The following is a 24,184-nucleotide window of genomic DNA, read 5'->3' as shown; positions in this document are numbered from 1 at the left end:
TTTTCAGATTGAAATACTTCATTATATCGGTTGAGACAGATACTACTAGTACAATTAAACGTTCTAGTCTACTGGCTCACATACTCGCTATCCTCCTGGGTAGTCACTTCAAGGCACGGATGGAAATAGATGTATCTTGAACACACTAGAACTCCAGGGCTGATGTTTAGTCGCAATAAGAACGTGCGTTAGATTTCGTCAATTTGCCATGAAGTGTTACAAATTTTTAAAACGCAAATGACTTGGTATCACAATCGTCATGAAAAGAGAAAGACTGATGCTAAAACTACCATCCATACTTCGCACCAGCCTCTTTCTTGTTCCTCCTTCCGGTAGCGAAGCTCTCCTCCAATGCATCCTTCTGCGATACTGCTGCATTGACGAGTTGCTGCAAGCTGTGTTTTCCTGCGGTATTGATGGTACGGACAGGTTGGTGCTGTGTACCCGCCAATTCTGTTTCTGCAAGGGCTTGGTTATGGGCATATTCCTTGTCTGTATTGAACGTAAGGATGCGCGAGTCAACAGATGGTGCATTGCGGCCGAAGAGCTGGCGTCGTTCAGCCTTGGATAGATTTAGATCGTTGGCAATATTATCGAGGGATGAAGAGACGGAATTAGTGCTGGGGTAGGGGTAGGAAGCATCTGGCGTAGCGTCGGGTGCGTAGGCTGGGCCTGCCTCGGTCTCAGTAGTATATACCAGGGGCTCGTATGTCCCTGATGCAGCCGCAGGTGTTTCTGAATGGGTATCGGAGTCCACTGAGGAAAGAGAGAACAGGCTGAATTTTGGTTTTGGGGGTGGAGGTGCCGCTTTCGTGGACTGCTCTACCGCGGGCTGTGTGGCTGTGGCGAGTGTAGATAATGATGTGGATGTAGATGTAGATGTTGAAGTGCCAGTCGCCGACTTTGTCACTTTCTTCTTTTTCTGAGTTCGTCCCACTGACAGCGGTCTGAACATCATAGGGTTTCCCTTTAATTTAACCTCTCCAATCTCTGTCTTTTGAACTGCTGGTGTGTCTGGGTTGGTCGCAGTTTGCGCCAGACTACCCGCTGTCGGAATGTCCTCGTTTGCATCATCCTCCGCAAAGTTGTCGTTTGATGTAAGTCCCAGTTTGAACTCGGCATCGGCCTGGCGATCGAATCCTGGACCAGCACCAGTCTTCAGACTGAATGGCTTGCGTGTTGTGGCAATCGGGCCCTTCTTCTCTGCGGCGCGTTTTGGGGCGGGCAGCATCGAGTTAAATCCGGAGAAAGTACCTGATCCTGCACCTAGCCGCACCTTCTTACGTGCGGGTCCATCTTCGGTATCTTGGTCCGTGGAGTGTTCGGGCTTCGAGTCCGGAAGGGCGACGCGGATCTTGCGCGGGTTGCTGCGATCAACTTGAAAGCCAGCATTGACATCTGATTTCTTTGACTTGTCTGTGACTGGGACTGGGGTGGTGTCCTCAGTTTCAGAGCCCTCGGAGTCGGAATATGCTACCAGAGCCATGGTGGAGGGAATGACAGGTGATAAGGTATTGGGCTGTCGCTCTAGATGATGATGGATCAAAAGATATATTTACTGATGCCTGAGTGCCTGAGTGCCTTATTGCCTGACACATATGGTCCTGATTTATTAGGCATCAAATTGAATGCACGATGACATAATCATCTCCAAATTCGGAACGAGTCAAACAAGTCAAACACTTCAAACAGACCAAACATTCCTTAACCAAACACATTCTCCACCTCATCGACAACTTGTCCACAATGAAATCGATGGAACTGAATGGGATCGGGAATTCACTTCAAAGTCAATCTCTATCTGAGATCTGATTTATTGTCCGCATGCAGCTGAAGGTTTATCGAAGTGAATTGTCTATGAAACTCGTCCCGGCCCCGATATGCCGGGGTCTACCATGTCGTAACGTCATCGGCGTCATCCGGTTTCTCCGTGGTCCATGAACACTATTCCAGGATGTTGGTAATGGTATCATATATAGATTTACCGTTTCTGGGAGGAAAATGAACAGTATACATATAGATCGTATCAAATCATTGGAATAAAAATGAGGCATTGATCAGACTAAACTGAATAGATAGTGAAAGAGATAGTGAACAAAGAGAACCTTGGAATCGTGGGGCGTAAGCTATGTCCTGGGAAGAAATGAGGGTTTCATCGAGTGTATCAAATTCAATTCTTACGATGATGACTATAAATCAAAGTTCTGATTGCACTCGAGACAATTGAAGTATTCCAGTGAATTAAAAAAGAAAAAAAAGAAAATCAATAAAGAAATACATCCTGGTTCAAACCCAACCCCCAAATATCTTAATTCACTGGAGTTCTGGTCCCGAAAGGGAGATCAATGCGTCATTCTGGCCGCGGGTGCCCCTCCCCACTCTCCGGACTCTCCTCTTCCTTCATATGTCCTTCAGCAACCGTCCTCCATGCCGAGCTTAGGAGGCCTGTTGAAAAAGCGGCGCACAAAGGACTCGCAAACTTTGTCCAAGGAGCTGCCAACAACCACCGACCGTTCCGAACAATCTTCCTCCAACCCGGACGCTAACCCGGACAGGGCTGAAGATCAAGGCGCCTCCATGCAATCCGCCGTGACGTCGCAAGGATCTCACCATGCCCATCCCTCCAACAATGCCGCCAGCATCAACAACCTCATAAACAACCCGGACAATTCCGGCTCGAGTACTCAGCCCTCTGCTCAAAATGCCAATGCGACTCCCAATGCGCAAACTATTCGACAGGAGCGGACCACCAGGGGCAAGTACTCTCAAGAGGACTTCTTGCTGCAGCGAACCTTGGGTACTGGTAGCTTCGGACGTGTCCATTTAGTCCAATCGAAGCACAATCATCGATTCTATGCGATGAAAGTGTTGAAGAAGGCTCAAGTGGTCAAAATGAAGCAAATCGAGCATACCAACGACGAGCGACGAATGCTCAATCGCGTCCGTCATCCGTTTTTGGTCACATTATGGGGAACCTGGCAAGACTCACGAAATCTATACATGGTGATGGACTTTGTGGAGGGTGGTGAATTGTTCAGTTTGCTACGCAAGTCACAAGTGAGTGTCTCTTTTTCCTTCCCTCTTCCCCCGCCTCTTTTTTCTTTCCCGGGAGGGATCTGCAACGATGTCCACAAATGCTCCAAGCTCGTATTCTGACCCCCCTACTCTTATCTTCAGCGGTTTCCAAACCCAGTTGCGAAATTTTATGCTGCAGAAGTTACTTTAGCTTTGGAATACCTGCACCATCACCAGATCATCTATCGAGATCTTAAGCCCGAGAATCTTCTCCTGGATCGCCATGGTCACTTGAAGATTACAGACTTTGGTTTCGCTAAGGATGTGCCGGATATCACCTGGACCCTGTGTGGAACTCCAGACTATCTCGCCCCGGAAGTCGTTTCCTCGAAGGGATACAACAAATCTGTGGACTGGTAAGGTCTTCTCGAGCATTGGTTTCTTAACTTCCTTTCTAATTACTGATCATACAGGTGGTCATTGGGCATTCTTATTTTCGAGATGCTATGTGGTTTCACTCCATTCTGGGATAGCGGGTCCCCAGTCAAGATCTATGAAAACATCTTGCGTGGCAAGGTCAAATACCCGCCATATCTGCATGACGATGCAGTCGATTTGCTCTCGCAGTTGATCACTGCTGATCTTACTAAGCGTCTGGGTAACCTGCACGGTGGTCCACAAGATGTCAAGAACCATGCCTGGTTTGCAGAGGTCACTTGGGACCGACTGGAGCGCAAGGATATCGATGCGCCCTACATTCCTCCCATCCGCGGTGGACAGGGAGATGCAAGCCAATACGACAAATATCCCGAAGAGACGGAACACTATGGAATTGAGGGCGAGGATGCGTATGTTCTACTCTCGTGTCTTTTCCCCCTTGTCTGCTCACCTTACTAACTCATACTTAGCTACGGTCATCTTTTCCCCGATTTCTGAGTGCCTGTATGAAGAATTTTAACGAGATATGAAAAACCTGCACTCCACTGCGTAGGATCAGATAGGCACCGGCGCGCGAGTTGAAATCGCCGAGGAAAAGCAAGACTCGGAGTGAGACGATCACCATATGTCGCCTGGCTAAGGCGTGGGATGGGTTATGGATATACTATTCAATTTTCAGCAATTGCAATCGACTTTCTTTTTTTGCCTGTTTGCTATGTATTTGAAAGTACTCGAGTCACGGTCCACGGGATGGATTCGAAACCTTGGAATGTCCAACCTTGGAACTCGAGCGTTATTACAATCTCTATAATGTAACTTGAAGACTCGAACTCGAACTTGAAACGAGTAATTGATCTCAATGTACAAAAAAATATAGTGGGATTATTTCGCTAACCATCTATTCCGGCTAGACCCCATAAACCTAAGAACCATGACCGAGTAATGTACACTGGCTCTCCGGCCTTTTCTTATTCGTACACAGATCTTTCCTAGATCCCCGATATCATCCACCATAGAGTGTAAATTTCACGCCGATAGATCATGTCATATTTAGATTTTTTGTGATGACATCAAACTGAAAATCGGTCTCGCTCAATAGTAAAGATCCGCGCTTTACAGGCCAGATCCGAGGGAGGCAACGACGTTGGCATCAGCGCCACCCATGCGCTTGCTCTCCACGCCGAGACGGTTGATGTAGGTACGGCTGGTGATGTTCCACATGGAGATGTACTTCTCCATACAGTTGGACAGGCAGGTGTTCTCCTGGGCGGACATGGAAGAGCCGGGGGAAGGGACGCAAGCTTGGAAGCAGTTCTCGTTGATTTTCTAAGTGAATATAGGGTTAGCATGATAATAGTAAGAAGGTAAGGTAAAAGTGAAAGTGAAAGTGAAATTGAAAGTGAGAACACCAAGACAAGGGGAATTGGTGATTAGAACTCCGACATACGTTGATCAGGGCGCGGGCGTTGGTCATGGCAGCCTCCTGCTGGACCTGCTGGACGAGAGCGACCTTGACATCGTTAGATGAGACTGAGGAGGTGCTTGATCCGCCGAGGAAAGACATTGTGAAGAATTGGGTGTTGATGGGAGTGTGTTTAATGATGAGAGGTATGATGGTATTTGAAGTTAGCAAGATCTGAGCTTCGCGATGTGGCTGATGTAGGTTTCATGCGCCACTCTATATGCCTGAAATAGTAGGCATGAACAAGGACCCAGATCAAATGAAATTAAACTAGTAGCTTGGATATGATATGATATGAGTTTTATTTTATTTTCAATCCTAAATCATCTGATTAGCAATTAGTAGCTATATGCGAAGGCACCAGGACTCGATCATTTCCCACCGTGACATCTTCAAGTTCAAGTTTAAGTTATTGTCACTGGTCCGAGTCCAGTGGATGGTATACAAAACAACATTGGAGGCAGTCAACATTTGAAGATATCATACATACTATATGATATGGCGTGATTTATTCCATATTTCCAGCTTGAAAGAGCTTGGGCTCCAGGGCTACCTAGTCAGTCATTTCTTAACTAAATTTGAACATAAACATGTGCCCACGAGTTGGGGAAATGATCCCATGGGGTAACGATGTGTGGGTCCAGTGTAACTAATGAAGTATGGAGTAGACTAGTAGTATGGAGAGTAGAGGTGAAGCTTATCTGTTACAGGCTACAGTCGGATATTCAACTCGGACTCCGGAGACAAAGATAAAAAATACATCTCATTCAAACCAATAATATTAAGGCGATACCGCCATACTATTGATGGCTGATTCAAGACGGCAAGGAGGTCATGGCGCAGCCAATCATCTCATACAGTCACAACTGACGCCAATCGTGATGATCAGTGTATCATTCACCAGCCCCGCATTCTCGAGGACCTTGCGATCTATCTTCTTCTCCTTCTTTATCTTCCTGGGATCTCTAAATCTGGAGAGAGATAGCAACTTGAACACTTTCACCTCAACACCTCACATCTCTTAAATCTGGATATCCAAAATGGGTACCACTTACTCTAAGCCAGAGCCCTTTAACGAGAAGGCTTCTCTATCGAAGGGAAACATCACGAAGACCAACCATACCATTGATGAAGATGAGAGCCCTCGTGAGTTCATGCATTTCATTCCTCAATGCTTTTACCGCTTGAAATTGACAGAAAGTAGCTCCTCCCCCGTACCCAACTCGGGAAAGAGCCCGTTTATTGTCTCTCACAGACGTAGAGGACTGGAATGAGACTCTTCTGAGCGATCCAAAGGTTGGAAAATCCTAAATTTACCATGTCGAAATGCCCAAGCTGACTTGAAAATAGAATCGTCTGGCGATTTCTGGCTTTGCTGGCCAGTCATGGGAGCCCATTCTCGCCAACCGAAAGGCCCTAAGATATGACCAGCACATCTTCAATCTGACTATCCCAGAGGAAGGGACACCGATCACAAATCAGCGATCATCTGGACGCTGCTGGCTATTTGCCTCAACAAATGTCTTCCGCGTACCGCTCATCAAGGCATACCAGCTTCGCCAGTTCGAGCTCAGCCAAGCTTACCTATTTTACTGGGATAAAATCGAGAAGGCGAATTATTTCTTTGAACAAATCATCGCCACAGCCGACGAGGATCTATCTAGTCGCCTTGTGCAGAAACTACTGCAGGACCCAGTCACCGACGGCGGACAGTGGGATATGGTCGCCAATCTGGTCCATAAATATGGATTAGTTCCTCACACGCTCTATCCCGATGCCTTCCATGCGCAGAATAGCTCAAGAATGAATTGGCTACTTACTGCCAAACTACGTGAACAAGCATTGGCCTTGCGCATGTTAGCAGCCAGAAGAGATGACCACGCAGCCTATTTGATGGCTACCAGCAAAGATAAATTCCTTAAGGAAATCCACTCACTTGTCACTCTCTTACTGGGACCCCCGCCTAGTCCGGATAAGGAATTTGTTTGGCAATTCTATGATGCCAACGGTGCTGCGCGAGAGGTGCGTCAGACTCCAGTCGAGTTTGGCAAACAGGCATTCCAATCCCAGACTCGCATACTCTCTCGAAGTCCTGCTGCTTCTCCCGGTCGGTATTTCAGTCTTGTTAATGACCCGCGAAATGAGTACAATCGACTGCTTACAGTTGATAAACTCGGCAATGTCTTGGAGGGTCAACCTTTGACATATGTCAATGTGGAAATGCCCGTCCTTAAAAAGGCGGTTATTGCTATGCTCAAGGCTGGACACCCTGTCTTCTTCGGGTGCGATGTTGGCAAGTCCTCAGATCGTATCCTTGGAGTCATGGATGCTGATATTGCTGATCTTACTCTTGGATTCAATATCTCCTTGGGGATGAATAAGGCGGAGAGACTTGCCAGTGGTGAGTCTGCAATGACTCATGCCATGGTCATCACAGCGGTACATATTGAGAATGATGAGCCAGTTCGATGGCGTGTGGAGAACTCATGGGGCGAGACTGCGGGAGATAAGGGTTGGTTCGTGATGACGGATAAGTGGATGGATGAGTATACATTCCAGGCTGTCGTGGACTCGAACTTTGTGCCTGCCGATGTACGCGCCATTCTTACACAAACCCCTCATGTTTTGCCTCGATGGGATCCCATGGGTGTTTTGGCTTAGAAGGGTTTTGTTTTGCGAACATTGATAATGAATTTATTGAAGCATCAGAATAACATCAATTCATCCGGATATCGATTTTAGATGGGCCTTGGTAAATATCATTTATAATCTTGAAAACCTCCAGGGCTGTAGCCTCAAGGTTGCTCCGGTGGACATCAGCGCGAAACAGCAAACTAGGATACACACTACTATACATGCACTAGCAGGGGTCTACTATCGACTAGTGGATGTAGCGGCTGCCTAAAGGCATTGACCTCACCTGGCTAATCCTATGTTGAAAGCACTACGGACATCGACTTATCCTCTTTAGCATCACAGAATCTGTCCCCGGATATATGTGAAGACTCTGATTTCACCGTTCGCCTTTACTTACACTCAAGATGGATGGAAAACTACCATCCGTACCTTCTGCACCCCCAGAACCCCAATCCATCTTGCGCAAATATCCACGGTTCTTCTTCTGGATACAAACCTTTGATAACTTATTACTTCTAATAATAATCGGACTCTACTGGTACTGGCACTGGAATCGCAATCCCTTTGAAAGAGAAGCCCCGCGCCCAACTGTGACAACAATCTTACCAGAAGAACAACCCGAAGAACGGGACACGGCGGCCGAGTTTCAGGTTTCTTGCATCCCATATAACGAGACTACGATCGTCAATATCATCAGTGATATCTATCGCACCTATTTACAGCTAAATTATCTTTCAGATTGGGAGGTCTCCTGGGCCCCAGAGGGAGGCCATCCCATCAATGAGGCTCTCTGCGAAGAGCTTCACATAGACCCAGTTGTGATCTCGCTGATGAAACGACTACCATATGTGCGATTCTCAGGAATATCAAACGATATAGAATTCATATACCCATATTCCAGAGCATACGTGTATCTTGAGGATTATGAGATTCGAGTCGGTCGCGATCCGGATTTCGTTGGCTTTGATGAGCCGCGGACAGATGTTCTTCTTCCCCAGGAGATTGCTTTGACTTGTTCGATGGATGAGGGTATCCAGAATCAAAAGAAAGTGAGTTAGATTCATCGGGCACACAAATGATATTTGTTAACACATCTTAGATGCGATTCGAGTATGGAGCTTTAGCGAGTCTCCTCCTGATGGCTCGGATGATTATCGATCTTATTATCCTCATCACGCATCAACATGGCTTTCATCATATCTTCAACAACTTCGATCACTTGATTTCATCCCAAGTATGACGAGATATCATCGGAGTTTATACCATAAGGCATATCGTGATGAAGTAAGTGATCTTGAGTTATAAGCAGATTTGGTTCAAGATTGACATGCAATATAGTATCCCAAGATGAAGAAGATTCTTCAAGAGCAATATGGTTGGCCGTATAACTTCCAGGAAGCTGAGTGGAAGACTGTTTCGCAGGTTACCTGGCAGCGGATTCACCGTAATGATCCCACTTATGAGATTGGCAGAGAGGATGAGTTTGAGCCGGATGTATTGAAGGGAGGCAAATGTGATGATGATTTCTATCTTTGGCACTATAAGACTGGTTGAATTTGAAGTTAGCTAGTCTAACTTGTGCCAGTGCTAGTGAGATACTAGTACTAGTGCGGTGCGCTCTTTCACTAGATCTTTATTACCCCTTACTATAGGTACTTCTACGACCACTGGCAGCTGACAATTTCAATTCAAGTTCCAGTATATCAATTGATGTATTATGCGCATGTCAACTTCAAGTTCAAGTTGAAATTACTTCTCTACTGGTAGTACCAACTTAAAATTTATACTACTATATAGTACCTACTAAAGAGGGGAACCGTGAGGCAGTGTATTCGAGATACACGGGTCGATCCAGCTAGACTGAAAGAACAACACCAACCAACAAAGACAATGTGTCCGGACTACCCGTAGGGTGTGTATTGTCTTCTAGTATCGAACGCCAATCTTGTACGTACAATAACACAACATAACATAACGTAAGGAATGAACAATACCGAAATATCATACCCGTACGGTACGTGTAGTAGGGGACAGGGTACCCCACTACACTAACTAGTTATAGCCCGCCGTCCATTGTCCAAATTGAGATTTGCGACTTGTTGACTGTCTGGCGATTCTCCCTCGCAAACTTCTTTTGCCTCTTTCAGCTTCCCTTGATCTTTGGAGAGAATGCCAAGGTTGTTAATGGTATCAAGAGTGTATGTATGATCTGGACCGAGGGCCTTCTTATAGCCTGTCAGTGCTCGCTGGTACATCTCTTCTGCCTTATTCAGCTTCCCTTGTTTAAAGTAGAGATTACCAAAGTTGTTCACTATATCAAGAGTGGGAGTATGATCTGGACTGAGGGCTTTCTCATAGCCTGCCAGTGCTCGCTGGTACATCTCTTCCGCCTCTTTTAACTTCCCTTGATGTTTGTAGACATTGCCAAGATTGCCGACTGTACTAAGAGTGGATGTTGCCAACATCAGTGGTCCCATCTGTAGATAGATAGTTCGGACCACCATGTTGTTGATATCCAGCTCTCAGTTCGTAGTTTCCTTCCTTCCCTCACGCTTCACCAGATATCGTTCCTTGCCTTCCTAGTTTGCGCCCTTTCTAGTAGCCAGCCGTGTCGAATTGCCAAAAAGCGATATAGTCGGGGGCTTCCTTCATGCCAACGCTGTCTTGTAGGTAGGGCTCCAAAGATGTGCTGTTATAAGACAGGCCGTCCAAACTCGCAACCTCCACTGCCGAGGCTAGTATCATCAAATCCAGAAGAGCAGGCCAATAGGTCAACGAATTACATCAATTTGAATTCCGTGGATGCCCACAGTCCTCAAAAGATTGTCCCCCTCACAGCTTTGAATGGAAATCAAACTGACGACGTCGATGTGGACGCTCAACCCTCTGTTCCCCTACTACCACGGCATATTCCAAGATGGAACTCTCGGTGGGTCAAGCCCGTCCTCATCACTATGGGTTGATGCACGCTTCTAATTAACATACTCAGGTATCCCTTCCACCTCCATTACAACATCCGATTCTTGATCCCAACATGGCTGGGAGTGAGGGGCCGCACCCTCCATTTCACCAACTTTTGTTGGTATTGAACTATCTCTTTGTCTGTGTAATGCTTCCTCGTGATGAGGGTGCCATGTGGTGCATTATCTACCGCCACTCTGCTGACTGGGAAAAGCATTCGTCTTACAATACAACGGACTTTTACCGTGGCTACTCAGTACACGTGATACTTTGATCCAAGCCCATTCTTTATACACTGTATCTGTAGCCGATATAGAGTCGCGAATCCGATAGCTCCTTTTCATTTTAGGGAGATATATATCACCTGGCTCAAGCTTTCTACAAGCATCCTTCCAAAGCAAGGTGTATCTATATCGGCCGTTTGGAGTAAGAGCGAGCATAGCATTAATATGCCTCGCCTTCTTAGGAATACAGCCAGAAGACATGCGAGATTACGAGTCCAAATACACATGGCTGTATGGTAAACAATTTTACTCGTTAATGGCCTCCAGATTGAACCACTCGCCTTTATTAGAAACCCATATCTGCGTTTCTTAGTTAGAGGCCATGGTACACAGACTCCACCAAGCCTTACATTCAGAGGAAGTTCATGTGGCCCTTACAAGACCCCAAAGGATCTGCCTCGACAAGGATTCTAGCATCGAGGAGTATTATCGGCAGGCATTCCTCTCGTTGTATCTAGGATTGCTGCCCAAAATTTACCAGCTCCTCCAAGAGCCTGTATTGACTGCAGAAGTACCCGTATACCATTTGGCTCATCTCTGTGCCGAGGCTTTCCAGAAAGCGCTATCCATGGAGGCTCTTGAAGGCATGTTCACAAGTATCCCGGAGATTTTGGACTCAAAAGCCGATAGAACTGTGGTTATTGAAATGTTCCACGTCAGACTGCTCCAGCAACTGAAGCAATTGAATTCGGGTAAGTCGTTATCTGTGAATTGAATCTTCATACAAGCTAATACCCATTGGTCTCCAGAAAATCCCTATCATATCATGGTATTTCACGTTTCTCCCTCACAAAGTTTATATAAGGGTGCAAGCCGAAGCTGCATGCCTGAAATGGAGCCCCATCTGATTCCATTCGGTGAAAATGGATTTCACATACTGTAAGAACCTTGTGATACAATCTGTCATGGAGATACAACACGCTGTCTGGGTGATTATTGTTTCATGTGGCGTGGCATTCTCGGAAGGATTTCAAAGCTTACTTGGGAGCCTCCCTTAATCAATAATACCTTGGAATATGTATATCGAACTAATTCAACTGATGATTAAGTCATTCTTGACGTTGGTTTTTGTTATCTATGATTTGGTCTCAAGGAGCCTCCAAAGTAGAGAATTCAACGAAAGCATGAAGCCTGGAGGCCTAGTGCATATATTCTTTAAAGAGAGGTACCTATACTGGCTAGAAGCTCTTAGCTTGCTGTCTAGTTATTCCTGAGGGGGTCAAAGCGATGGAAAGACTTGAGTCTTGCTCCGTGAGTTCTGTTTATTTATCTACCCTAGATCCGGGACTTGCTAACAAGAAACAGAGGAATATTGAATCACAGGAGCTATACAGGCTTATCAACGATGCTCGCCGCTTCATCCTGTCACAGAAGGGTTCTATCCAAATTGCTCCATTGCAAGCATATGCCTCTGCTCTCGTGTTCAGCCCTTCCAGTAGACTTCTCCAAAACCCAATTTGGGTCCAAGGTATGGACCCAAGACCCAACCCACCTGGGTCTTGGGTCCAGCACCTAAAAACCCAACCCAACCCAAGACCCAAGCTGGGTTCCCAATGGGTACCCAGAAAAACCCAATTTTGCATAGAAAAGAGGTCTTGGCGTACATAACTCTGCTCAGTCATCAATTTAAAATACTGTTTTTTACATGTGTTTTGCATTTGTTTTGGTTTTTCTATTAGAATCTTTATATCTTTACATGTAGCTATAGGGAATTTTAAATATCTATCTTAGAGATAGATGTTAAAAAGTAAGGTTTTATATTAATTACTAGTAATAATAATAGACTTCTCATTTGAACATAGTATTTGTATATAGTAGGAAAAAATGTTACAAAAATGTTATAAATAGCTTGAAGAAATATATATTTACATGTTGTGGAGGTAGTAGATCTTTTCAGGGCATGCACTTAAAAGATCTACTTTTTTATTTTAAGCTAATTTAGTGTTTCTTCATATCAAATGGAAGCTTAAGTTCTATATTTTACTATAATTTTTATTAAATTAGAGAAGATAGTCTATATAAAATAGAGGACTAAACTAAAGAAGCCTGGGTAAAATTTTTTGGAAGATTTTTGACGGAATTGGGGTGGGATTGGGTAATCCTTGGGTTTTCTTGGGTTTTCTTGGGTTTAAAATTCAATATTATTTATTAAGATGTATATGTGCTTATTAAATGTATTAGAATTTATTATTTCTGATCTTTAATCTGCTGTATTTCCTACCTAGTCCTTACACTCATCATCCTTTTTCATTATTCTTGTTTACCTAATGTCTCAAAGCCAATATTCTGGTTTCCAATCATCTGTCTACCCATCATCGACAACTTATGATGGAGAAGAGTTAGAGACCACTATTCTTCTTTTTTTTTTAACTATCTCTAACTATCTCATTATCTAACTACCTAATAGCCAGACCATACTATCAAGCTTTGATGATCACACATTCCTCCAACCAGACATACCTCCTCCTCCTCTACCCTTTACCCGTGTTGGACCCGACCGAAGAAAAGCCTATTTCCTCTACAATATGGTAGAGCATACTGAGTGGGTTGAGTGGTGGCTGCAAACTGATTATGGGAGAAAAGTAAGATCAACTGGGACACAGCCCGCCAGGCCCCAATTTGGAATAACTTCCATCAGGTTGCCCAAATTGCAGATGGTGCACCAAAGGTCATGTGTAAGCGGTGTAATAAGGTTCTTGAGCATGCTCACTCTGCCTGTCAAAATGGCTACCAAGGCACATCAACCATGGCTAAGCACCTAAAAACTACAAGCTGCCGAAACTCTGTAAGGCAGAGGGAGAAGATTACTGGTTTTCTTGGAAGCAAGGTATGTTTTAATAGAGATGGTGTGCAGATATGCACCACCCTCAGAATCCGAGATCAGAGGTAAAGCGTGTATATTCCAAGCCGAGGTTTGGTCATTAAACATCAGGTCAAGCATTGCTATTATTTGATGAGTAACTTTGATACATTGCATATGAGTGGATCGGGCAGACAAGACTCGGACATCACTTACACTTTCCGAAATAACCAAAAGTTCCGTCGTTCTGCTGGAGAATTTGCGCCGGTTGCATAATTGCTGGATCAATCAGCTGTGGAGTTATATTGAATCCAGTTGGCTCATTCGTCAGGGCGCTTCAGTAAAGTTGGTTGGACGAATAGGGATTTCGCACGGGCGCAGGTAGACGGAACGGATCTTCGGGGGCGGAATTGATAGATTCGTCGATGTTTGGCACTTGACTCTGATATGGGTCTTGGGTAAATTGATGACTCAGGGTGTTATGGGCGAGCTAAACAAGGAAGCAATCCTATCGGCATCTCCAGAGGGTTCAAGAGCGCTATTCATCTCGCGATTAGTAATGACTTTGAATAGTTCAACAAGAAGCTCTTCGGTTTGCTTTGCCGTGCGATCCTTGTCTTGCATGGCTCTGCAGGTCTGGATAATCCTCAGAACCCCATTCTTAGCTTCCTGTGCAGAGAGACTCATTGGCTGAATCGGGTGTACAAGACATAGGATCACTCTGGCGGTAAAGAAATGGAAGTAGATAAAAGAGATGGAGAATTGGTTCTGAAACAGGTGCACAGAGAATTGAAACATTCGGTATGCAGCTATGACAGCAACGTGAAGCGATCTCTGCACCGAGGTGACCATAAAGCTCGACCAAAGAGTGGTACTGATCCTAGATTCTAACAATGGCTGATGAACGAGCATCAAGGTACCATCGTAGATAATTTGTAGGGCAGCCGCCTGTAAAATCAGGACTTTTCCATTTTCGATGGTTTTGGCAGGCAAGTCCTTCAAAGATTGATCAAATTGTTTCCATCGATCATTTGCCATCCACATTTCCAAGTTGTACAAAGAGGGTATTTCCTTATGCCACTGCTTACACAGTCAATGGTGTTGGCCTTGTACGTTCCTTGTGTCAGGAACCCAGAATCTGCGCCCAACTTTGTCAGGACAGGTGAAGGAGGCTTTGTTCCAGAAGTTGGACTCTCAGAGCTTCGGTGCCACCGCTGGTGCAGCCGGTGTTCAAATCAGACAGATTGGGCAGAACCTTCAGCCCATCGACCTTTCTGTACAGGAAAATGTGGATAAACTCTCAGTTCATTTGACTCGGTGGATGAAGAGGCAAGAGAAGGACGCTGAGGCTTGTCAATTCCCTACACTGAATAATTATTCCTTGAGATACGATGCCACAGTTGTCTATTAGATGGTCTCAGGATTTCCATGATCGGCCATGATAGACACTGATATGATGAATCTATGCTTGGAGTTTTGAGGAATACGAAATACAAGGGCTTAATTAAATTCGTCTATCCTGCTATCCCATGACTTTCTGTAGTCGTCATTGTGCACATATCCAAGGTCATGTTCTGGATTGAAATATAGAGATCGCTCAGCAGTAGCCGCCTTTTCGGCCATCCAGTCCCGTAGCCTGCTAATATCACGGCAGGTATGCAAGACATCGAAATTTCCAACTTCAGAATTCACACTGTCAAAGTACATCGCAGGGACCGGTGTCAGATCCATGTGGCATTGAATACTTTGACGTATGTGGTTGAGACAATGGTCTGAAAAGAGGAGGTTTTTAGATCGAGGTTCTGTTGGAGGAGGGCAGGGAAATAGGTAAAACACATACCACCATGTATTCTGTCTCCACGAGGTAAATTGACTAAACTGGTATTATAGTAGTACTCACTATCTAGAAGCTTTCGAACATAATTCTGGAACCCAGGGTCAGCCATTTTTCAATCCAATTCATGAAAACGAGAATGTTGCTGACCACACAATGCAAAGTATGAAGAACATCTGGTCTGCACACCCTTCCCATTAGCCGTTACCAGGTTCAGATTATTGAGCATGCGAGATTTACTAACCCGACATTTGTATGATATACAAGAGGTTCCAATGAATCTCGATTCAATCCTTCCGACTCTTGGGCAGTCGTGCCGACTTGAAAGTGCTCTATATCAAGATGTTAGATAGGTAAACAGATTGCTTCAACTCCTAGACCCACAAACGTGAAGTACTCACCTCCGATAAGTTCATGCCACGCTTGATCCACCTCTTGGCTAGGCTCTCCAAAATATCGCACACCATCTTGACCCAAGTCAATATAAAGGTGACCAGTATCATTGTAACTCAATGTTCCACTAAATCGAACTTTCGTGATGCTTATAGCTGACCGAAACGGCTCTTTGAAGAAGTGAGATAGTCAGTGGGAAATGGTACTCCCTTCTCGTTAAGAATAACAAAGGTCTGGCGAACTAACCGAACTCCGTCCCAAATCCAACTTCGTATGTGTCCCTGTGGACTTTTATATGCCCGAATATTTGAAGTCCCAGAAGAATGCAAGTTGAGAAGATCCAAGGGAGGGGATATAGAAAGAAACGGACGCGTCCACTCCTTTTCCTACTGTATGTATTGGTTTCCTCCAAAAGCTCTGCATTGAGAAGCTTTTGGTACCCAGAAGACATAGTTTAACATGAGTTCAATGTTGGTACTAGCAAAGAGACTATCCCAAAGGGAACCGTATGAGGAGCGATATATAAGTTCTGTTGATCGTCTAGTACACTGTGGGTGTACAACACATAAAGATTCTAATATCGAGTGACTAACATAAGAACCCAACTTACATAAATTACGTGATCCATCTACGCATGACCTCAAAGGTCCATGACTCGTTAGTGTGAGTGTCGAAATATGACGTAAGTCTCGGAACTACTAGTATTTGAATATTCTCATACATACTATATACGTAAAAAAATATTTGACTATCCTCAATCTTCATTCAGGGAATCCTAGGTAGTCACAAGCGGGTTTTCCTCCAGGGCTGTGCCGCTTTTTCCGTATATAACCTTGGGAGGAAGGCGAGCTTGAAATATCACTAGTTGTCTCTTATTCCTTTTTGAAGAAAATAACCACAAGATTCTAATCCACTCCAAGGATAATGCATTTCTTCAAGATCTTCGTTGCCACCCTTGCAACCACGGCAAACATTGCTATAGCGGCCCCTGTAAGTGGTGTCGCCGAACTCGAGGCGCGGAATCCAGAACCACAAGATCGTGATGGCAAAATCTATTCGAACAAGATAAGTAAGATCCAGAATGTGCTTCGTCCCAGTTTTACAAACTGTTAACACAAATTCTAGAGCGAGAGCCACAGGATCGCGATGGCAAAATTTATTCGAACAAGATAAGTAAGATCCAGGAATGTGCTTCGCCCTAGTTTGACAAACTGCTAACACAAATTCTAGAGCGAGAGCCAACCAGGTCTACCCGAGATTGGACGATGGATTTGTATTAGGAAACGGGCTGCTCGGCGTGTGGTCTGTGCGCCACGTGGATTATGCTTGCAGAGGTTGAAGTTGGCGGGATGATGCTAAGGGAAACAATGGACTTCGATATCCTTCTTTTGATGGGCGAGTGTATCTGGTGATCTGTCTGCTGCCTGATGGTCGAGGACAGAAGGCAATTATTGTCGAAGTGCTCTAGGCCAAGATACATAGGTAGAATAATGAATTCTACCCAGTGCCACACTAGATAGGAAGCAGTAATGACATCTGATTTGTTCAAACTTGAAGGAGCCGTTTCGATGACCGATCTTGCTTGGCCTACGCCTCTAAGTTATCAATCTCTCTTCCGATGTTTTCTCTGGCCCTGCAAGACATATGTATCTAGGTGACTATTTACCTCTAGAGCTGCCTCTATCTGTTCTAGTTAATTTTGAACCATGTAATTGTAGTATTTCTGTCTTATAAATCTTCTGCTGGTGGGAGTTCAGGCAGAAATACGTAAAATCAGGCATCTATTCAGGCAAATGTCCTGAATCTATTGATTTGAACCCCTCGCACATATACCCATGCGTACTTATAGAGTCATAGAGTCCTAGTCTCATATTCCGTTTCTTTAATGCGATTTCGTCTGTTAATAGTTAGGACTATGGGTTCCATATCCCTGGACTTTGTTTATTGATCATAATTATTAAGCCACTCAATTACGTGGTAACTTTCTAAGACTTGCCCTGGATGCTTTTGATGGCTTACTATTCTCACATAAATAGCGAGGGTCAGTTATGTGAGAAAATTATGCGTAGGGTTGGAGTCGGTGGTAGACCTAACGATTTTCTACCTGAGCTAACTAATCACCATGAACAACACAATTCATATTTGTTAAAATAACTGCTCAGGTGCACGGATCCAAACTCTTCCTAATTAAGGTGTTCGTTCATATGATATACGCTCGGAACCACCGCCTTTTTGGAGACTTGAGAATCTTGCGAAATTGGTTATTACAGTCTGGATTTTTGTTCCAAACAGCCTAACCTCGATGAACGCAAAAATAGCAAAATTCTAGAAGAGGAACCTGTCCTGGACGAAACTGGAAGAATCCATTGGATAGATGATGAACAGAAAACATCACACTCTTGTTTTTCCACCTATCGTCGCTCCAAACCATACTCTACTCTACTATCTCCAGGGCTGGACATCAGTTAAAACCAGTCTTAGTATTAGCCTAATCCACTATGAATATACTTCCATTTACGACCAGTTCCTCCTCACTATGGTCTGAGCGCCTTTTGATTGCCTATTCATGAATAGATTCAAAGTTCCTACAGGTGTGCATAGTATCAAGCCGTAAAATGAGTTTATCACCAGTCAAAGTCCATTCCATCGGGGTCAGATCGGCGTGGCATTGAATGGCTTGACGTAAATGATTGATACAGTGGCCTTCTTTCTATTAGTGAGAATCCAAGTAATATTACATCTTGGCAATAACCAACCTATATGATGCTCACGCGGTGGGTCATTTGGATCGTTGAAGATAACGTTATAATAGTTGGGATATAGTGCTTGACGGAGGCGATTCTTTTCTGTGACTTAACAATTTTGAAACTTAAAGGCTTGCAGGGTCGATTCCTAGAACTCAGCAAACAATGTAGAGAAGGAGATACTTCGAGCCTTTTTTATCAGTTAGTCTTGTATCTCGAGCCTTGACGCTGAGTTGGAATCAATATCTCACCCAGTAAAATAATTTCCTGTGTCAGGCCATTGGAATGTTCTGCCATGAAGGTGGTCAGCCTCATGGCCCTCAAGGTCTATATCTAGACCTTGAATCTCGATTAGTAATTCTCTCATTTTACCTCCAGACGTAGAACTAACCTGATAGAAGATGCGCCCAAGCCTCGTCGATTTCCCGCGAGGGAGATCCGACGTATCTAGGGGTTGTTTGTTCCATGTCATAGTCCCCGTTCTCTGTCATGGTGACTCCACCAGTAAAATGAGATTTTGTTAGCTCTATTTTCGATTTCACCGAGTCTGCCCGTATTTGGTAGCTATCGCTGCAGAAATGATGCCCATTCAATATGTACTGCTGTTACCTAAATCTGAATCGAATCCATATTCGTAAGACTGAGGGCATTTATAGCCACTGACGAAGCCGACACCAACAATGAAAACGTTCAGCCCAACAGAAAATGCCAAGACAAAATTCATGAAACTTCTTTTCTTAGTTGGCCTAACAGGCTGTCGGATTCTGCATCGCCCTGTTCCTCTTGCTCGAGCATCATAATTATTCGGATTCTTTGCTTTGTTAAAAATACTTCAAAATCATTTAACAGAGAGATAGAAATAAAGTAACATTCAGAACCAACTCGAGAAGAATAGTATAAGATTATTCGATAGCCAATATCTATAGCAACGCTAAGTTTGTGCAAAAATACCTTGAATGACGGACTCCCGCCCATGGATTCTTACGTAAAGATAGTAATCCTGCCCAGGTGAAAGAAGTACCTAGTAGGTACTTTCTACGAACTTTGACCTCCTATCATATTATCGCATAATCGTACCTTTGCGAGGTGCATAGAGTTCTGGATTACGTGAATGCGAAAGTCTATCGTAAATTAATGACCCAATTACCCAAGTTAGGAAATTTTGTGCATTTATTCGAAGAAATCTCTAGTGATCTACATAGTAATCGGAAATATAGGTAAATCATGCTACTTACGTGGGAATTTTTTCTGTGTACCAGGTATCTCTGGTTTCTCAAGATAGTATCAACCCCATGAGTCTCAAACCTTCCAAGGTTGATATTATGAACTTGTTGAAGCATGATCAATATTCTTTACACAACACACACCTAACTCATGCTACCAAAAGACCCCATTATGCTTTCCGAAAACGAGTGCGATGCATTCCTGAAAGAATACCAAGATTCTACGAAAGACGAACTCATCAACCCGTCAGTCGTGAAGAAAAGATATCGCCTTTTCCGGGCTGCTCAACAGTGGTTCGAGAGCAGATATAGATCAATTCCATATTTCTCTCACCTCCTCGTGTTTTTGATTACGTCCATGATTTGGGGAAGCTCTATTCCTTTCTTCATCCTTTCATCCTCACACAGTCACAAGTCGGTTGAACGAGTCGGTCATTCTATGAAGGATGCGCCCTTTTTTTCCGGAGCCAAGTACTCGCATTGCGGAAGATCAGTTGCAGAGGCGAGGGCCTTGGGCTGTCAATACGACATCCTCAGTAACCATTGGGTGCCAGGAAGATGCATGGATCAGAGCGCTGTGGTAGAATATCAATCAGATGAATCATGGTATGGATATGCCGACGAGAATCGGACAGAAATTTTGAGTATAGATGCTATGTCAGAAATGTTGTTCTACTACACCAACACACGAGATCATATTATTCATTGTGCAATGTTGTGGAGGAAGCAATACAGGGCATTTGCGGAGGGTCGGAGTACGTATGATTCCATAATCGCAGACTCTGGGCATACATATCATTGCTCTGAATATTTGATCAACATGACCACTTGGGGGATCGACTTTAGGACTATTCCAATCAAAGTGTTCGTGGGATATGCTGGTTGTTACGACAAAGGCGACATTACGGATTAACGAGTCCCTTCACATGTTGGGTAGCTCAAATGTATTAGAACTTCACCAAATTTCCATACCTTTATGCTGAGTCTATGTATACATGTATGCACTAGCTTGGTGGACTCTTGAAGAATGAATAAATTCCTCGTTCTATTCTCATAACGCGGAAATTGAATCTATGATATGAGAATAGAGCGATTGATAGCTGATCTAGTAGTATCAACCAGAATGGGAACATTGAAAGCTTTAGCCATTTATGACTTCGTTGATTGAGAAACGTGAGATATGCTTGTTGCGGAAGTCGGAGTCAAGCCAGACCGAGTTCCTTGAAGAATGCCTCTCTGCTTGGTTCACGACCTAAGAACTCAGTCAGGGTCTTCATTCCATCCTGGCTGTCACCCTTCTCAAGAACCAGGTGTCGATATCTTCGGCCTTCTTTAGCGTTGAGAGGGTCAGGCTTGAATGCCGTGTAGAAAATATCAAGGGCATATACCTCTGACCTTTAAAAATGTGTTAGTTAAAGATCTATACTCTTCAGGCAAGGTTTTCTTACCATAGATAACTATAGAAGCCCGCATCATACGTGCCCATCCAGTGTGGAATATTTGCCTCGCCGTGGCCCCATCCATGACCCTGACCTAGTGTCTCAGGACCATCAGTCAGTCTGATTGCCTTTCGCAGGCTATTAAACTTCGATGAGATATCCAAATCTATGATCTCTTGGTGAGTTGTAGGTGTATGGATTTTCATATCAAAAACACTCAGAAATATCTGCCACAGGTGATATAGTCCCTTTTTCCAGTTACGGGATTGGATAAGTCCTGTAATCATCTCGTCCGGGATTTGGTCGGAGGGCCTTGACTTGGGTTGGCGTTCTTGTTTTCCTAGACAGGAGCTTTCTGTTGATAGGGTTAAGTAGTGTCGACTCAGAGATTTTAACTGTGACGGTATCCAGCACCAGTTCTCAAGCATTTGGCTAGGCGCTTCTGCAAAGTCTTCCGTTGATTTTGTACCATGAAAGGTTGAGTAAGTAGTCTTTGCTACAAGGTCATGGATACTGTGTCCTAGTTCATGAAATATCATTACAACATCATCATGTCTTAGAAGACTGGGTTTTCCAGGACTAGGCTTCGGGAACTGGCATAATAAAGCTGTGGAGGGATAGGAGCGTGTCTCGTCTTGTTGAGTAAAGCCCTATATGTCATCAGCTCTGAACGAAGCTATCAATGTGAAAGGTGGAATAGCATTATGAAGCCACCCAGAGATTTAGGACCATATTTTCTTCATCAGGCAGAAGCTAGGATAAGAGATAATACGTACCGGCTGCAGATTCCAGTTCGATGGATTTGGATATTTACCGACTCGCGAGAACAGGTCCATATAGAGGTAGCCAACGAATCCACTGCCTAGGTCTTCATCGTCCCAAACATTGAAAACCATGACATCCTCATGCCAAACAATGTCACTACCTTTTTCGACAACCATTTCTTTAAAAACAAGACCAAACAACTTCTCGAAAATCCCCAGCATATTTTGGACTGTGGTTTGCAAAGGGAAATACTCTGCAATCTTCTCCTGGTCAATTGACAATTCGTTTTGATTCATTAGTCGAGTGTAGAATGAATGGTCCCAGAGATAAAAGCCGTTGAAGGGTTTTCCACGAGACTCCAAATCTGCCTTTTTCAACTGCTTTTGCTCGGCAAGCTCCTTTTGACCACTGCTCGTTAACTTGGACCACAAGTTATCCAAGAAAACCTCCACCGTCTCAGAGTCTTGGGCCATCTTCTTCTCTATTCTAAAGGATGCGTGATTTGAATATCCAAGCAGCCGAGCAGCTTCATCGCGAAGCACCACAGCCTCTTTAAGAATTTCCGCATTCCGTGGGCATTTATTTTCATTGGCAATAAAGATTTTCTTTCGGGTTTCTTCGGTCTTTGCATTTCTCAGTGCCATGGAAATATCGGCTGCTTTGAAACTTAACCAAACCTTGCCCAAATGATTCTCATCTGTTTTTCTATTCTGTAAGGTGGAGATAAATTCCACAGGTACTCCATCCAATTCCTGCAGGGTAAGCCAGAGACCCCCATTTTCGCTGTTAAGATTCTTTTTGTAATCGATTTTCAGTTGACTGAGATGTTTCTGGATTTCTTTGAAGCGATCCCGCTGGGATTTAGGCAGTCCCAATCCATTTCGGTAATAATCTTTGTATTTCTTCTCTAACAGTCGATATGATTCCGGATCCAGTTCTTCAAGGTTGCTTTTGTGGAAAACCGACTTGACTAGGTCGTATAGGTCTTCCCGAGTCTCTGTCTCAAGAACAAATTCATTGAAAAGCTTCTCAGCCTCCGCTGATGCATCGCGTAGTTCTGGGTCTGTCGACACAGACTGATAGAATTTGAGAACTTCAAATCCAACTGCCAATGAATTTTCATCGTTTGCGAGTGGTAGCAGAACGTTTGCAAAAGTTGCGCCCTCTAGCGGCACATGTGCCACAAGCTCATCTTTCGCCTTTCGAGAGCGCTCTATCAGATGCCTAGCCTTGCTGAGAATCGTCGACGGTGTGTCACTGAATCTTGGGGGCGCTTGAGGTGGCCCTTGCAGCCTGTTTGATGACATTGTCGTATCTGATGGTGCGTTAAGATGTTGGAATTCCTAGGAGGGAAAAAGGGAACTGAAGAAGGGAGCATGGGCAGAAGAAGGGGAAGAGAGGGCGCCAGCGAGGTGAGAGATACTCCTAAGGGTATCAGGTGACTACGTGACTACGGTGGTCCGATCTCCCACAGCAATAAAGCAGACAAAGAGAAGAGCCAGGGTACTACTCCTAGGTACCCCTAGTATGGTAGTGGTTAGATCACTACATGATACTCCGTACATGCCCAAGTGTGAATGGAACCAGCGCGGCTGACGTGGCCTTCGCATTAGTGTCCACGGGTAGTGCCCTGTTGGGGAACTCTCCATACGTATGATACCTGTTGTTACGTTTTTTTCAAGGTTGCTTTTCCAGCCCTGGAGAGGTCTTATGTCATGTTCCGTAATTGTAAATACAATATTGCCACCTCCAGGGTTGCCCAGGTCGGCAGTTCTTACCGTTTCGGAATACACACTCCTAGAACTGGGGATGATTTCTGCAACCTTGGAAGTGCACGCTTACGGGTCATCTCGGTGTCCAATGTAGTAAATGGGTGGTTGTGGCGCGGCCCATTGAAGCTAAATCGATTCATGCATCTTTAGCGTGCACAGCTTAGAGCGTTCCCCTCTTCACTAGTTTTCATAGTATGCGAGGCCAATCATGCTGCCAGAAAGGAAATACTACATTTCGCCGAAGGATTACAACACAATGGATGATCTCCTGTGAACTGATTGGTTATGGGGATTGCCATGGCGTAGTACACTACTAGTTATAGATAAGTGATTATGTATGCACCTTATCAACCTTCAAACCTGTCCAATGAATTATGGGCCTTCCAAAGTTCAAGATAAGCAGTCTTAGAGCTACAT

The 24,184-nt window shown here is 44.4% G+C and overlaps 13 protein-coding genes across 13 annotated transcripts; 7 read left to right on the top strand and 6 right to left on the bottom strand.

The window, feature by feature from the left end:
- Nucleotides 1-286: 286 nt before the first annotated feature.
- N7483_003864 (PRCC domain-containing protein) lies at nt 287-1,486 on the bottom strand (the record flags this gene model as incomplete). Its single annotated transcript, XM_057087301.1, has 1 exon — nt 287-1,486. The coding sequence occupies one exon, from the start codon at nt 1,484-1,486 to the stop codon at nt 287-289; it is 1,200 nt and encodes a 399-aa protein (XP_056947130.1).
- A 941-nt stretch (nt 1,487-2,427) lies between these two features.
- On the top strand, nt 2,428-3,951 carry pkaC (cAMP-dependent protein kinase catalytic subunit pkaC; the record flags this gene model as incomplete). The annotated part of the gene is made up of 4 exons (XM_057087300.1): nt 2,428-3,057; nt 3,178-3,431; nt 3,489-3,863; nt 3,924-3,951. 4 exons carry the CDS (start codon nt 2,428-2,430, stop codon nt 3,949-3,951), a joined length of 1,287 nt encoding a protein of 428 aa, XP_056947129.1.
- A 615-nt stretch (nt 3,952-4,566) lies between these two features.
- Nucleotides 4,567-5,017, bottom strand: tim13 (protein translocase subunit TIM13; the record flags this gene model as incomplete). The annotated part of the gene is made up of 2 exons (XM_057087299.1): nt 4,567-4,779; nt 4,901-5,017. The coding sequence occupies 2 exons, from the start codon at nt 5,015-5,017 to the stop codon at nt 4,567-4,569; spliced, it is 330 nt and encodes a 109-aa protein (XP_056947128.1).
- A 938-nt stretch (nt 5,018-5,955) lies between these two features.
- Nucleotides 5,956-7,576, top strand: N7483_003861 (C1 family peptidase; the record flags this gene model as incomplete). The annotated part of the gene is made up of 3 exons (XM_057087298.1): nt 5,956-6,061; nt 6,120-6,211; nt 6,266-7,576. 3 exons carry the CDS (start codon nt 5,956-5,958, stop codon nt 7,574-7,576), a joined length of 1,509 nt encoding a protein of 502 aa, XP_056947127.1.
- Nucleotides 7,577-7,956: 380 nt separating this feature from the next.
- Nucleotides 7,957-8,610, top strand: N7483_003860 (uncharacterized protein; the record flags this gene model as incomplete). The annotated part of the gene is made up of 1 exon (XM_057087297.1): nt 7,957-8,610. One exon carries the CDS (start codon nt 7,957-7,959, stop codon nt 8,608-8,610), a length of 654 nt encoding a protein of 217 aa, XP_056947126.1.
- Nucleotides 8,611-8,899: 289 nt separating this feature from the next.
- On the top strand, nt 8,900-9,106 carry N7483_003859 (uncharacterized protein; the record flags this gene model as incomplete). Its single annotated transcript, XM_057087296.1, has 1 exon — nt 8,900-9,106. One exon carries the CDS (start codon nt 8,900-8,902, stop codon nt 9,104-9,106), a length of 207 nt encoding a protein of 68 aa, XP_056947125.1.
- Nucleotides 9,107-9,600: 494 nt separating this feature from the next.
- On the bottom strand, nt 9,601-10,056 carry N7483_003858 (tetratricopeptide repeat protein; the record flags this gene model as incomplete). The annotated part of the gene is made up of 1 exon (XM_057087295.1): nt 9,601-10,056. The coding sequence occupies one exon, from the start codon at nt 10,054-10,056 to the stop codon at nt 9,601-9,603; it is 456 nt and encodes a 151-aa protein (XP_056947124.1).
- Nucleotides 10,057-10,586: 530 nt separating this feature from the next.
- On the top strand, nt 10,587-10,787 carry N7483_003857 (uncharacterized protein; the record flags this gene model as incomplete). The annotated part of the gene is made up of 1 exon (XM_057087294.1): nt 10,587-10,787. One exon carries the CDS (start codon nt 10,587-10,589, stop codon nt 10,785-10,787), a length of 201 nt encoding a protein of 66 aa, XP_056947123.1.
- Nucleotides 10,788-11,119: 332 nt separating this feature from the next.
- N7483_003856 (uncharacterized protein) lies at nt 11,120-11,628 on the top strand (the record flags this gene model as incomplete). Its single annotated transcript, XM_057087293.1, has 2 exons — nt 11,120-11,489; nt 11,603-11,628. 2 exons carry the CDS (start codon nt 11,120-11,122, stop codon nt 11,626-11,628), a joined length of 396 nt encoding a protein of 131 aa, XP_056947122.1.
- A 2,440-nt stretch (nt 11,629-14,068) lies between these two features.
- N7483_003855 (fungal specific transcription factor domain-containing protein) lies at nt 14,069-14,641 on the bottom strand (the record flags this gene model as incomplete). Its single annotated transcript, XM_057087292.1, has 1 exon — nt 14,069-14,641. The coding sequence occupies one exon, from the start codon at nt 14,639-14,641 to the stop codon at nt 14,069-14,071; it is 573 nt and encodes a 190-aa protein (XP_056947121.1).
- Nucleotides 14,642-15,097: 456 nt separating this feature from the next.
- On the bottom strand, nt 15,098-15,543 carry N7483_003854 (uncharacterized protein; the record flags this gene model as incomplete). Its single annotated transcript, XM_057087291.1, has 2 exons — nt 15,098-15,369; nt 15,498-15,543. The coding sequence occupies 2 exons, from the start codon at nt 15,541-15,543 to the stop codon at nt 15,098-15,100; spliced, it is 318 nt and encodes a 105-aa protein (XP_056947120.1).
- Nucleotides 15,544-16,748: 1,205 nt separating this feature from the next.
- N7483_003853 (uncharacterized protein) lies at nt 16,749-17,104 on the top strand (the record flags this gene model as incomplete). The annotated part of the gene is made up of 3 exons (XM_057087290.1): nt 16,749-16,893; nt 16,950-16,997; nt 17,055-17,104. The coding sequence occupies 3 exons, from the start codon at nt 16,749-16,751 to the stop codon at nt 17,102-17,104; spliced, it is 243 nt and encodes an 80-aa protein (XP_056947119.1).
- A 3,889-nt stretch (nt 17,105-20,993) lies between these two features.
- N7483_003852 (M3 family metallopeptidase) lies at nt 20,994-23,302 on the bottom strand (the record flags this gene model as incomplete). Its single annotated transcript, XM_057087289.1, has 3 exons — nt 20,994-21,186; nt 21,240-21,880; nt 22,007-23,302. 3 exons carry the CDS (start codon nt 23,300-23,302, stop codon nt 20,994-20,996), a joined length of 2,130 nt encoding a protein of 709 aa, XP_056947118.1.
- Nucleotides 23,303-24,184: the final 882 nt, after the last annotated feature.

This window comes from Penicillium malachiteum (genome assembly GCF_028827825.1).
Source record: "Penicillium malachiteum strain IBT 17515 chromosome Unknown utg000002l:1.0-8849297.0:1.0-8852440.0, whole genome shotgun sequence".
Classification (NCBI taxonomy): domain Eukaryota; kingdom Fungi; phylum Ascomycota; class Eurotiomycetes; order Eurotiales; family Aspergillaceae; genus Penicillium; species Penicillium malachiteum.
This window is presented reverse-complemented; position numbering and strand designations above follow the sequence as displayed.